We start from the raw sequence: 13,530 nt of genomic DNA, 5'->3' as shown, positions 1-13,530 counted from the left end.
CTGTAGGTTCTTTAGACGAGACTTCAGTGTACTCTAAGGAGGATTAGTTGTTTACAGCACTCAGGAAAGCCTGGTACAGGTTTGTGTATACAGTTACTCAACGGGGAGCTCCTCCCTGCACCCCCGTCCAGCCAGGTGTGTAGCAGACCTCCCTGCTTTATGTGGAAGAGCACCGTTTCATTACTTTTCATCAGCCAGGATAATCTTATTTGAATAGTAGACATCTTTGATAGTCACATTTGCTAGGATACTTTAACTGAATCAGTTACTAGAACAACTAAAAGACAATTTTTTAAGTAGCAAATAGTATTTAATGCAGCAACAAGAGTTACTCGTAAAATATGTAACATCCTAATTACTGTGGAAGGTAAGAAACAGGAAAGCCTGTATAAGTGAAAACTTCTAAATGCATGTCATGTATGTTGTATTGTAGACAGTTTTGCCAGGACACAGGCTCTGGCTGGAGTGCGGGTGAACTGTGAAAACGTTTTATTCAAAACACAAGCGTGTCACAGAACGCATCACCTGCCAAATCAGGAGCGTGCTTCGCTTTATTTCAATTTTCAGCCCTAAGATCATCATGAAACTTCCCGTACTGATTTAGCGATCCACTTTTGACTTTATATAGGCTGTCAGTACCTTCATATGCTTGATGGTTTGGAAACAAGTCTTTGCCATTAATAATCCCACTGAGTGTTCACCATGTTCTGGTGGCAGGCTGATTCTCCTTTGGGTATGAGGAATGCTTGGTAAAACATGAATCCTTAAGAGAAAAGGAGAAAAGGCAGTCATGGAGATCTATGTGGTCCTGCTGTGGGGAAAATATCTTTCTGCTCTTAGGTTAGAGAACTGGTCCAATCTTATTAGATGCAAGCAGGTGACGAACAGGACTCCTGACATGTTTTAATATTACTGTGGCATCATCTATCCCCTCCAAACTTATTGGTTGTTACCAGGGCAACTTGGTCACTTAAGGGGGTTTTTGCCTGCTTCAAGTGGCAATTCATCTCTTACCTGTAGTAGAAACAGCGTGGTAAAAGAGATAACTGGTTCTGTACACGGATACGTGGGGGGTATGTGGAGGAGGGAGGTGGCAAAATGTGTGCTCGTTCTCTGAACGTTTTAGAATTTCCGTAGAAACGCATGCTGCTAGCGTGTAGCTGTGTTACAGCCCATGTGGTTAAACAAACCCAGCCGGCTTCCTGGCTTTGGCATGAGCAACAGCCATTGCAGTTTTGTAACTCTAAATCATGTGTGGTTGAATATCTTACACTGTGCCTAAAGTAGTGGTATTACACACAAACGTATTTACAAAAAAAAGTAATCTGGTTCCCATTTGGTTATTCAGAAAGCATAGAGTCAAAATATTTTACAAGTGCAGATTTCTGTGTTTATAAACAAATACATGTTAAATTTAAAACATATGTTTTTGTAATTTCAAGGTGAGAAACTCTTTTTTAGCTTTGGGTAAACTTCTCCACCATAAAGCTTGGTTTAAAGAACAAAACAAGTCTGAAGATGTTATTTTTAATCCTGAATTGTTTACTGCGAAAAGACCTGTTCATTTCCAAACCTCAGAGGAATAACCAGTGTAGTAAATCGAGTTATGTAAAGCGATGTAAGAACGGGATTACAGAAAGTTTTGAGGACAGGTTCATCATTGTTCTGAAAATCCTCTGCAGTCTGTTGTGCTGAAATTCTGTGTTATATATTGTAATGTCTGCCCTTTACACTTAAACTCCCTTTCAAATATCAACGCTTTTGCAAAAAAAAAAATGACATTCTAAAAAATTTTTAGTTCCCTTCTTATTTTAAAGAGGTCTGGTGACAATTATACAGCAGCTGAAACTATTTTACAAGTGCGGGTGCTGTTGCTTTAAATATGATCTTCATTGTGAAATAACATTTAGTTAGAAATTGAAATAAATTTTCCATTTCCTTTACCTTAGAGTTACAGAACGGCTACTGTGGTTTACTTCTGTGACTTCTCTCGCTGCAGATACCACTACGTTGAGTGCACCGAGGAAGTGTAGGCTTTAGTTGTGCTTAATACTATTTGTTTTCCTTCTACAGAGAGCAGGGGACACAGTCAGTGGAGATCCTGAAAGGTAATTATTTCTCTTATTCTGTATTTACATATGTACATAATCTATGAATTCTATTTACTTGTTTACTTTTAGAAATTTAGTTGCAGTATTTGAGGAACAAATTTTCAGGATTTAGTGATACTATCATTAATATCACTCAGTAAATACCCTAACTTTCATTTGTTAACATCAAATATTAATATAGATTACAAAGTCTGAAGAAATACTTCAGATGTAAGTTTATTAAAGATTTCTAGAGGGGAAAAATACACTACTACAAAGTATCAGATGTTTTCCCCCATCGCTTTTGTTTTTTTTTTTCCTTTTTTTTTTCCTTTTGAAGTTCAGTATTTCAGGGTCGCTCTGAGGATGAAAAGCATAATGTGTGCCTAGCATGATTTTCAGAAATAACAGGCATAATTTTTCAATGAACATCTACATGCTAATTGAGTCTGTACAAAAGTTACTGTTCATATTTGTGGCTCATATTTGGTAAACACCAAGAATGAGGACTTCAGTCTGTCCCTTACAATTGAGTTTCATCAGCTAATTCTAATGAAGAAAACAGTGATTTTTGTCTTTCTTTCCTTTGCAGTTTATCTGATGAAGTATGTCCCTATTTCAGTTGCATCCAATAAGTCAAAAGAATAAGTTTGAAATAACAGATACTTGGGTGTCACAGAACGTCATAATTAAGCTTAATTGGAATCTTTTAATATCGCTAGTTACTCTTTTTTACATCTTTTCATCCTTTATATGGCCTAAACCTATTTAAGAAGCTAAACTATGCATTGAATATAAAATACCTAATTACAATTAGGGTGCTTTCACCAATTTAAAGGATTTACAATTGATGATGATTTTCTTCAGTGGTACAAATATCACTGTGTGACAGCTAGAAGCCTTAGGTACACCAGCGTTAGCTGTTGATCACCGAACACAAGTCGCCTCGTGCCTGATTTTTCAGGATTGTCAGCATTTTTCTCTCTTACATCGTTTCCAAGGCAGTTGTAACAGTCAGGTTTACTGATCTTTCCCCAGTTGTAGGGTGCTGTGCATGTTTAAAATGGCATTCAGCTCCACTGAGTAGCACTGCTATCAGAGGTAAAAGTGAGGTAAAGATGGAGTTCAAAAGACTTTTTGTAGGGTAAAATATAAAAGACAGTCTCATCTCTCCATTGCCACCACTGTAGTAATCCATTACTTCATCATCCATTACCTCAGCTAAATATCGATTCTTATTTTTGCAATAAATAAAGTATGGTCCCACTTGGCATTTAGTCCCAATTCAGAGCCAAAGGAGCATCCATCTTACATGAGGCAGGGGTTACACGGGCGGAAAAAGTGTGTCATTCTCAGCAAGAACTGCATTTCACCTTTTCCTCTTACCTCTTACACTGGAGTTTCCAGAACTTACTGTTTTCTGTAAATCTTATGTATTTGCTGCTTTCATATAGTCTCCCAACTCCATCATGCCAGGTGCTGTTGTCCCGTTTTCCTTCATTCCTTACTTTTTATCACTTCCTTTTCTCCCCTTCTTCATTCCGGCATGGCTGCTCCCCCCCTCAGGACCCCCTTACCTGACTTTCTGCAATGGAAAGAAATCACAGAGAGAAACCCCCAAAATAGTCATACTTCTCACCCCTTTTTTGTCTTCCTTCTCCACACCCATAGTTTCTTGCAGTCACAAGGAAGACTTGCAAAAGAATTTTGTTCTTCCTAAAGCAAAGCATGATTAATTATTCTGAATAGATTGCACATGCTCAGCTGGGCAGGGACATTGCCATCCGGATGGAACACCCTTGGTGGACAGGACATGAGTGTCTACTAGATATTTACCAAGAGATATTCTACAAGGATGTGAGATTTGATGAAATTGTGGCAAAATTCCATAGCAAAAGGCTATTAATTTTATAGAATGACTTTCCCTTTCCTAATCCTTCTCCCACACATCTTAACTTTCAGGTCCAAAAAAATAACCATATTATATCTTTACAGTATGTCGAAAAGGATTTTAAAAGAGGCAGAATGTTATCTTCTTGCTCTTAATAACCTTCTTTTCAGCTTAAAATCAGCTGAGATGGGCACTGGTAGGTGATTTTCATAGCATGCAGTTAGGTTTCGGGGAGCTGGAGGCAAGCTATGAGATAGATTTACGTATTTGGATGAAATGGCATTATCTTCATTAACTGTACAGTTGCCTATGCGCTTTCTGTTATATGATTGCATATAGACAAAAACCAGAAGACAGACACATCTTGCACATAGTAGATTGTACCACAGGCTGCAGGGAATATTTACCAAAAACACTAGCAGTCGTGTGAGAAATTTGAGACTACAGAATGTTACCATGAATATCCAACTTTTCAAACTCTTCAAATGAGAAGGATATAAAGCAAGTCTAACAGCTTTTTTTTTTTTTTTGAGCCTTGAACAGAATAAAAGCTAAGTATTTCTGCATTACAACTCTGGTTTCTTCCAAACTCTTTTGGCACATCAACATCACGTATTTGGCCCAGAACTACACACAGGGCTAGGCTTTCACCATCACACAGAGTACCCACTCCCCTCATGATAAGACACTGCCGTTCACACGTGAAACCCTGCCCTTACCTGACCAACACAGAAAACCTGAGCTCGACTTTTAAGCAGTCTGTGGCTAGAAAAGCAGGGCGGCCACGGGCAAACTGTAACTCTTCACTTCTGAGCAGGTGTCATGATTTAGGAAATTATACTCAGCAATGGGAGGTGGAATCATCAAATGTGGGAGTGTTCTGGGGTTTTAGGAAGGTAAGCTAAACTAAACGCTTCCTGAAGAAACAGCTGACTTGTTTTTCATTTTATCAGAAGCAGTTTACCCTGTTTGTTATTGTTTCACAGATGAGAAAGTGGTAATGGGCATCGAACATGTAGTTACTGCTGCAGCCGTTTTGCAAACGAACATCTGACCGTGTGCTCAGCAGTGTTCCCTGTGCTCCTTGATCTTCATCTTACTTTAGGAGAATTTTTTCCTAGTGATAGGAAACCCTGACATTTGTGGATTCTCGAGACGCTTGTGTAATGTAACCATGACATCATTCTGGAGACCTTGGCTGTGGAGATCTTGCTCTGCTTAGCCAACCACAGAGGCCTGCAAGGGAAAGAGAAGGCAGAAGAGAATTGTGTCCTTCATGCATTGCATAACTGCTGGTTGAATAAACAGGTTTTGTGACTATTTGACATAGTTTCCATGTGAAAATGCTGCTCAGATTCTTTTTCATAACACGTTTTGTCTTTGTAAAGATTAATGCTTAGAAATTGTTGTAATCACGTCCAGAGTGGCATGCTTTGGAAGTATTTTTTTTTTTTCAGTTACGGTTAATGACAGAGGTAAGAAAAGATAAATATTTTGAAAATAACTTTTAGCCTTGACATTGTTTTGTCAACTTTGCACGTACAGATACACCTGTGTTCCAGCGACTGGAAACGTTCAAGGCCAGGCTGGATGAGGCTCTGAGCAACCTGATCTAGTCAGGGATGTCCCTGCTCCTTGCAGGGGGGTTGGACTGGGTGGGCTTTGAAGGTCCCTTCCAACCCTAACCATTCTATGATTCTATGATTCTATGACTGCAGAACAGTCCAGGTGCACCTGAGTGAGCTGGCTGATACCTGAAGGATCAAGTAACAGCCTGTAGCACAGTCCGGAGCCATTAGCTGAGCCAGCACAGAACTGAGAAGGGATTTCAGATCTCACTACAAACCACTCAATAATTAATGTGCAGTGAGCATTTACTTCTTGTGATAGGAATATGTTACATAAGCTATGGAGGTTCTAATAACCCAAATATAAGTCATGATTCCAGGCAAGATGGTTCAAAATGCATTCCTGTGACCAGGCAGCTAAATCCAAATTGCTATGTTTGTGTTCTTGTGAACCAGCTGTAAGGAGATTGCACACGAGGTACAATACTTTTCTGCTCAAATACATTTTCTAATATTCTGGATTTGGGTTTTTTTTCTCAAGTGAATTATGGTGGCCTTGACCCTGAGCTGCAACCAGATTGCACTTGAAGTAATTTAGAATGTGAGACATGAGGGCCGAAGAGAACTTTGCATGCCCCTTGCATCTAGAAATCTACATCTCCTGAGTATTTACCACATCTTAAAAAAAAAAAAAAAAAAAAAAAAAAAGCAGGATGCTAGGTGCCATTTTCTAGTTGTTTGTAGCTCAGTGGATCAATGGAGCTGTTACACACGCTCGCTGTGTTTTGAATCGCTTTATGCTTCTAAGTGTTCAGGTGGCAGCAGGGACTACCAGTACATTTTCCAGCGGAGGCTTTCTGGCCATAATGTTTAACCAGCAGCTTTTGTTTGTTCTGATACAGTTAAGACTTTCATTTAGTGACGGATCTCATGACCCTGAAGGTAATAGAGATTTGGGATGTTATAATGAAGAGTACTGATAATGTGTGAGAGCCGTTTTATTTGCTCTTATTTCGGAGCATTGCTTATGTGATCAAAGTATGCTTAATTTCTGTGCAACTGGTTTAAATCAGTCCTTTTTTTTTCTGTAGCTACTCTATAAATTTTACAAGCTAAACCACGATTCCTTACCGGAGATTATGGGACAACTAAAGATGTGTTGTTATCTTTCTGTGGCAGAAAATGAAAACATGTCCCTCAATTAAAAGAGGAATGAGTGTCAACGTGGAGGTGGTATTCACAGTTGCACTTGTTTGGTGATGCTTGTTTTGCAAGTCACTTCTGTTCACTATAAGAAGAATTTTTGTATGAACAGAAAATGCAGGATACTCAGAATTCCGGTGATGCTCTTAAGTGGATGTGACTTCTCTGACAGCAGAAAGTGCAGAGCTGTATGCAGCCACCCTGATAGTTTCACAGATTCAGTACGTGGTAGGTGACAATTCTCAGCACTGATTAGAAATCTTTTACCAGGTTTGTCTTTACATTCTGATTCTTACAGCTTTCATTAAATACATTAAACTGGAATATAGTACTTCTATCCCCCATAGTTCTAGGTTTTTCCTTTCTAATTTGTTTTCTAGAGATTCATTATTGCTACTTTCTAATCATACAACACTGTTCCTCGTTTGAAATCCTGATTACAAATCTTATCACTACACTTGCACTTCATTTGCACGTCCTCTAAGATGCGAGTTGGAAGTTAGTACACTTACTGGAGTCCTTTAAATTCTGAGTGTTTTGCTTCACCTAGGTCAAAGTCATTTCCATCTTTTTTTTTAGCTCATTCTTGTTACCCCTTCTGCTTTAGCTCTGTGTTCAGCATCATCGTCCTGCTTGAATACCGAGTCAGTGTGCGTCTGGTACTGAGATCAGAGACAGCTTGTATTAAGCCTTCGTCTGTGCTTGCTGCTTACTACCTGTATTTCTCTAATTCTTCTTCCCTTTTTATATCTGTTGCATTTTCCTTACAATTCAAATTTGATCATAGTTGTGAAGACTGGATAAGGAGGGAGGCAACCGTTTTGTCCACAGAAATTCCAATATATGACACAGCTAGGCAGAGCACAGCAGGGCTCAGAATAGTCCTTTATATTTCTATCAAATAGGAATACCTCAGAAATCCATTTGAGGTAAATTGTATGATAGAAAATGTATTTTAGGATGAGTTTTATTACAAAATTAAATTTAATTTAAAGTTTTGCAGTTATTTGCCTAATATTTTGCCTTTTAATGTCATATTTTGCAATTAACTTCTCTGCAAACATCTTGAAATAATTGTTTGATTTTTTTTTAATTGGTACAAATTACTCATAAGTGATTGATCCTCCTTTTTCTAGATTCTGCAGTTTGTTTCAAAACTGTATTATACATGAAGAAGAAAACAAGTGTTTAGTAGAAGATCAGCTGTTCTAACTGATTTGAGAACCATCACTGCAGGCCACTATAACCGTATCACTGCACAAACCTCCCCCCTCACCCCCAACACCTTCATTCTTTTCCCTTTCACTTTATAACAACTGTTTTCCTAAAGGGAAAGGTGAGGAATTATTCAACCAAATATGATACAGGGTCTTTCAACCAGAACAGACAACATACTAGGGTTCCTCTGCGTCTAAATTAATTGCTTCTGTCACTTTCACACAGGTAACTCATTTGTCTAAAGAGAAGAAGAGATCAGTATCTCATCTTCTGTGATCTGTAGATATAGATCTGAATATTTGAGGAATAATTAGGTTTGGGGAAGAGGATTTGATAGATCTAAAATCTTAAAAAAAAAAAAAATCCTTGCAGACTGTTGAAAGCTATTCCCAAATAAAAAAAAAATTAAGCTCGTTGTACATTAGAACACCTATTCCTGACCTTTCGTAAGATGCCAACTTTCGCAGAGCTTTCAAAAGCCTGATTGCAGACTGCTGCCAGAACTTTGCCAGAACGTTTTTACTGGTAAGAGTCCGTGATTACTGTAAGGAGGCGCATTATTGTGTTTGCGCGGAAGTAAACAGAACTTGACTAAGGACTTCTCAGATAAAAACACAGCTGTATTATTCGTGTTGTATATTGGCTGAGAGAAGGAACGGAAGCACTGAAACGGACACGTTCCAGATGGGTGAAAGCCATGGTTAAACAGCCCAGAACTCAGGGGGGAAATGCCCAGCGGGATGGAAGTGCGTTTATGGCATTCTCGTGGGCAGACAGAAATGGAGCATTAACGACAAAATCTGCCTTGCAGCGGTTTGGGCGTCTGCCCATTCCTTTCCCAAATATTGTAAGTTGAACTTTTTTTTTTTTAGCTCTTTCCTTCAATCCTTCTAAGCTACGGACCGCTCAGAACTTCTGAGTCCTGCCTATTAACTCTTACGATTTTATTTGTAATGTTATGCATCCCATCTTCTCACTGCAGTCTGGAAATTTCCTTTGACCCAGGACTGATAGATGCTTTTAACCAACAATGCAGTAGTTTCTACTGGTAAATTTGATTTCTTGTAGCACTGGAAATCATCAAATAAGAAAATGCCTCTTTCTGTCTTAAGACAGGTATTATTATTATTAGGATCAACAGAATTTGGGAATATGTTAAAAATATGTCCACAATCCTTTTATTCTTTTCTAATTTTTCTCCTCAATTCCTTTCTCATTCTTGCACTCCTTTTCTATTTATACGACATATGCAAAACCAGTAACCTTTTTAAGGTTTTCACACTTCTTCTTACTTTTGAAAACATGAAGGGAAATCGCATGTCTAAGAATTTCTGTGTTAGATCGGCAAAGCTGACCCTCATTCATTGTCCCGTTTCCGTCAATGGCCAATACTGTTTGTAACTGTGTAAGGAAAGGCTTCTGGTGATGCTTCCCTGCTTGTTCTCTAGCCTTTAGAGAACTCCAGGAGAAAGTTCAGATATACCACAAATAGTATTTTTACATTTTAAAGTCTGTGTAAATTCTTGGTATCCGTGGCATCCTGTAGCAAAATGTTACGGAATTCTTTGCTGCAGAATGCTGCGAGTACCTAAAATTTTAATTGTGTGTTAATGAATGAAGGTTCAAACTAAAATAAGTTAACTGCTGATTTTATATAACTTATGGAGCCTCTTTATTAAAGAAGAGATTGAGTATTTATTCCCTGTTTACTCTCTTGAGAACACTCCTGAGTTCATAAAGCTCCACAGCCTTGCCCTCAGTTCCCTTGAGAGATGGATGAGTTTCTTTTCCGTTTCCCTCTGTCTGCTTTAACGCTAAGGAGTCAGAACTGTGCACTGTTAGACGTCGTGGAGGACCGCTGCTGTGTCTGTGCCTGCCCGACGGCTTTCACTATTGTAGCGTTTCAAAAGGATTTCCATACACAACTGCTGCTAACGCTGTAGAGACGAATCATTGCATGCATATGAGAAAGGTGTGCAGAAAATGTCCCCTTAGTAAGTGAAAAATTCACAAACAGAGACTCTCTCAGGCCTTTCTAACCTGAAATATTCTGCAGCACCATTGTGTCGGGGCACTAATCATACATCTTCAGAAAGGTGAAACTTTGGACCTTCTCCGGGGATTCAGAACTTCCTGTGAACTGAGCAGCGTGCCAGTTTCTTTAATACAGGGAGACTGGTGTTAAAGAGCATAACGACTGACCTGGAGCACCCGTTGGGGCCTACATGAAGCTCGTTTGGGAAAGTTCACTTGATGTTCATTTTGTTGCTAGGAGTTTGTTCTTTGCATCAGGATTGTTTCTGGGCCCACAAAAAATGCTCACCACACTTCCGGTCACAAATGTAACCGTTGCATTCCTTGTTTGCCAGCCAAGAAGATACTGCTAGCATATCAGTACCGAAAAAATATTCCTGTTTTTCTGATGATCTAAATTTTCTAGTTCACTGCTGAATAGCTGTGATCTTTATGAATTTTGTGTTGTTAACTGCTTCCAGAATATGAAAGAGGAGGAGGTGGGGAAAGAACAAAACAAAAGGAGATATTAGACTTTCTCCCTACCTGGCAAACGTATCTGACAGGCCTGTCCAGTTTGGCCTGAGAGTTACATACTTATTAATGTCTGGCAGTTTATACACATGCTTACATATCGGTAAAGTTAAGATACCCAAACCATAACTCAAAGGAAGGCACATACTGAGCAATTTCGGTTATCCTTGATTTGATTCTCTAATGACACGCGAAGGAACCAACTGGTGTTCTTAAGTCAGAATATTGAGAATGGTTTTGTGTTTGTTCATAACATTAGCACTGTTCAGTGGAAACAATGGTTGCATTTCCAGGGGGCCTCCTGTTTTAAGTACTACATTTTAAATAACTTGGAAGCTTCATTACATCTGTAAGTATCCATTTGGAGATGCATAGTGTGTGTGTATATGCACTACTTATTCAGTTTTATTTCTTTCCTGTAGTTGTTTGACATCTTTCTTCCTCTCTTTCCTAGATATGCTAGTTCTGCCATTGACCGTCAGGGAAGCACATCCATGAGGAAGGTAAAGATTTATAAATGTACTTCAAAAAACCAAAAATCACCCACAGTTCAATTCATTGTCACGTTTTTAAAAGATACTTAAGATACTACAAACCTTGAAATTTGTCTATATTAAGAAACATCTGAAAATAAAAAGCTAGGAATAATTTCCATGTTCAGAAAAGTAGCAACTGCAGCAGGCCAGCGTGTACGCAGTACTTCTAGTTAAGTTTAGCAGGATCCCCAGTATGTGTTCCAAGGTGTGTACTAGTTTTGGAAGGAGAATCATAGAAAAGGTCTAGGTTGGAAGGGACCTCTGGAGGGAAGGCTGCCCTGGAGGAAAAGAAAATTTTAAAACCTCTTAAAATATTTAAATAGTCTGAATACTATGATGGGGAGATACAGGATCGAGATCGAGATTTTTGTGGTACTAGTGTTGAAGGTCTTAAGTGGAAAATATCTAGACTTTTTTTTGAGGGGTATTTTGCAAATATTTCATACAAAGGACAAAGCCAGAACCTTCCTTTATTCAACACCTATTTCTTCATTCCAACCTAGCATTCTTTTTCACTAATTAGGTGCTAAATTAGGTGCTAAACTTTTTAAAGTTGCCAGATGTCGTTCTGCCTCCCAGATATTTACAAAGTGAGGCTTTGACCAGTGAGAAGAGTGAAAGATGTATGACTAAATTTTCTGCGGTTTGTTGGAACCTGCAGTTGTGTTTATTGATACGCTGCCTCTGTCTGCCAACCCCTACCTTGCCTGCTGCCTCCCCTGGAAAACACTCGGACCTGCGGCTGTTCCCAGGGATCCTGCTACTGCAAATAATGTAATACCCAGAATGCGAGGAAAGCAGCACTGACATCCCTGTGATTTCATAGTGAATGCATGGATGGCTGTGTTTGGAACTTGTTAATGGTTTCCTTACAAACTCCTAAAGCTCGAAATAGCAGAGATCCATCCAACCAGTTTTGCAATAGGCTTGGTTCCTCTAGTCTCCAGGGCATTTTTTAAAACACAGCATAACTTTTCCTTTGGTGATTCTGTGAGAGCACTCCTCCTGCTGCTCTGTGATTATGTTGAGGTCTCATTAATTTAGCTTCATGTAGCACAGATTCAATTCCATCACTTTTTTTTTCCATGGTGTGCTTCTTGTAGGGCTGGGGTGGGAGGGCGTGCATTTTGTTTAACATTCTGCTTTGTCTTGTGGTTTTGAGATGAGAACTTAAATGCTGACAACCACAGCATGTTCTCACATCATCTCTCTGTTTCCCGTAGCAACTCTGAGTTATTCTGAAGTTGCAAGTTCTGACTGTTTGCCACAAAGTTAATTACATAGTAGTTCCTTTATCTCTTAGAATATGAAGCTTGAATTTTGTAAGGTAGCAGTGCTAATTAAGGCAGTGCAAACCTTTCACTTTCTCTAGTTTTCTTGCTTTGAATACTGGTATGTGTGCATAAACAAAACATAGTAAGGCTAATTATGTTTCTAGAAGAGCTAATATTTTCAGCTCTCCTTGATTTGTTATGCTTGTATTTTCATTATTTGAAAAACTTTTATATTGAATGATGCATACCATTTTCTGGTGAGTACCCGAATGCGTATATCCTCCAGTTTTCCCATTTTTCTTGCAGTTCTTATATATGAAAACTGTAATTTAATTACAGGATTTTATTTCATCATTATCTTCTTTAGCCTAAATTGTGGACAAATTTGGTAATCTCTTTCAGAAACAGATACCTGCTCTGTCCTCATGCATTTTTATACAGAAAGAGGAACATTGAACAGGTTGTTTCAGTCACGGTCACCACAGAAATCCAGTTGGCACAATATGACTGACCAGTACTGCTGCTGTGACTTACAACGCATCAGTGTAAAAAACCAACATTGCTGTACATCTTCAATACTTTCTCACAGACTAACCTTTGTTTTTTCATTTTCTGACTGGTTTTTTACTACATTTCCTATAGCACAGGAGCAAGCATTAATCTTTGTCTTCTCTAGTGCTCCAAACAGAGAGATAAATTTGCAGCTATCAAGTAAATGGAGAATATGTACTGTCTCACGGTGATACAATACATATACACTTACAGAGCTTGTTATCTGTCAGAATTACAATATTTTTGTGAAGAATTCATACACTATGACTGATTGGGAGGACAATCTGAGACAAACAGAACACAGAAAGCTGCTGTTCTCTGAGCCAGCTCTCAGGAGTCAAGAACCGCTCGTTTCTGGAGGTCGCTAGGAAATGTTCGTGCTGTTGAACGCTGTAGACTGGCTCAGCTGCAGAAGGGTTACAAATAGGTCTGTGCTTATGCAAAACAACCCCCTCCTCCACCCCCTCCAAAATCAAAAAGATGCTATGCTCTGCCTGGATCTGCTGGTTTATCATGCTGTGGGTGTCTGCTGGTTTTTCTACCGGTAATGACAGCATCAGTTACCAACCAGGCAGCTACTGCATCGTGCTGACCTGTAATTTTTTCCCTTAGCATTTACATGTTTGAGGGAAATTCTTACCATCTTTTCAG

General features: G+C 38.9%; 1 protein-coding gene across 1 annotated transcript in view; it reads left to right on the top strand.

Annotated features, from left to right (window-relative positions):
• LOC147599414 (connector enhancer of kinase suppressor of ras 2-like) overlaps positions 1-13,530 on the top strand; it is a 116,443-nt gene that overhangs the window by 78,479 nt on the left and 24,434 nt on the right. Inside the window, exons 14-15 of the mRNA XM_086756690.1 lie at positions 2,074-2,108; positions 10,972-11,020. Coding sequence (XP_086612816.1) covers positions 2,074-2,108; positions 10,972-11,020 — 84 coding nt within the window. The remainder of the gene's footprint in view (positions 1-2,073; positions 2,109-10,971; positions 11,021-13,530) is intronic.

The sequence above is a fragment of the Chlamydotis macqueenii genome, chromosome 11 (genome assembly GCF_036417535.1).
Source record: "Chlamydotis macqueenii isolate bChlMac1 chromosome 11, bChlMac1.mat, whole genome shotgun sequence".
Classification (NCBI taxonomy): domain Eukaryota; kingdom Metazoa; phylum Chordata; class Aves; order Otidiformes; family Otididae; genus Chlamydotis; species Chlamydotis macqueenii.
Note: the sequence above shows the minus strand (reverse complement) of the source record. Positions and strands in the feature narration are given on the sequence as shown.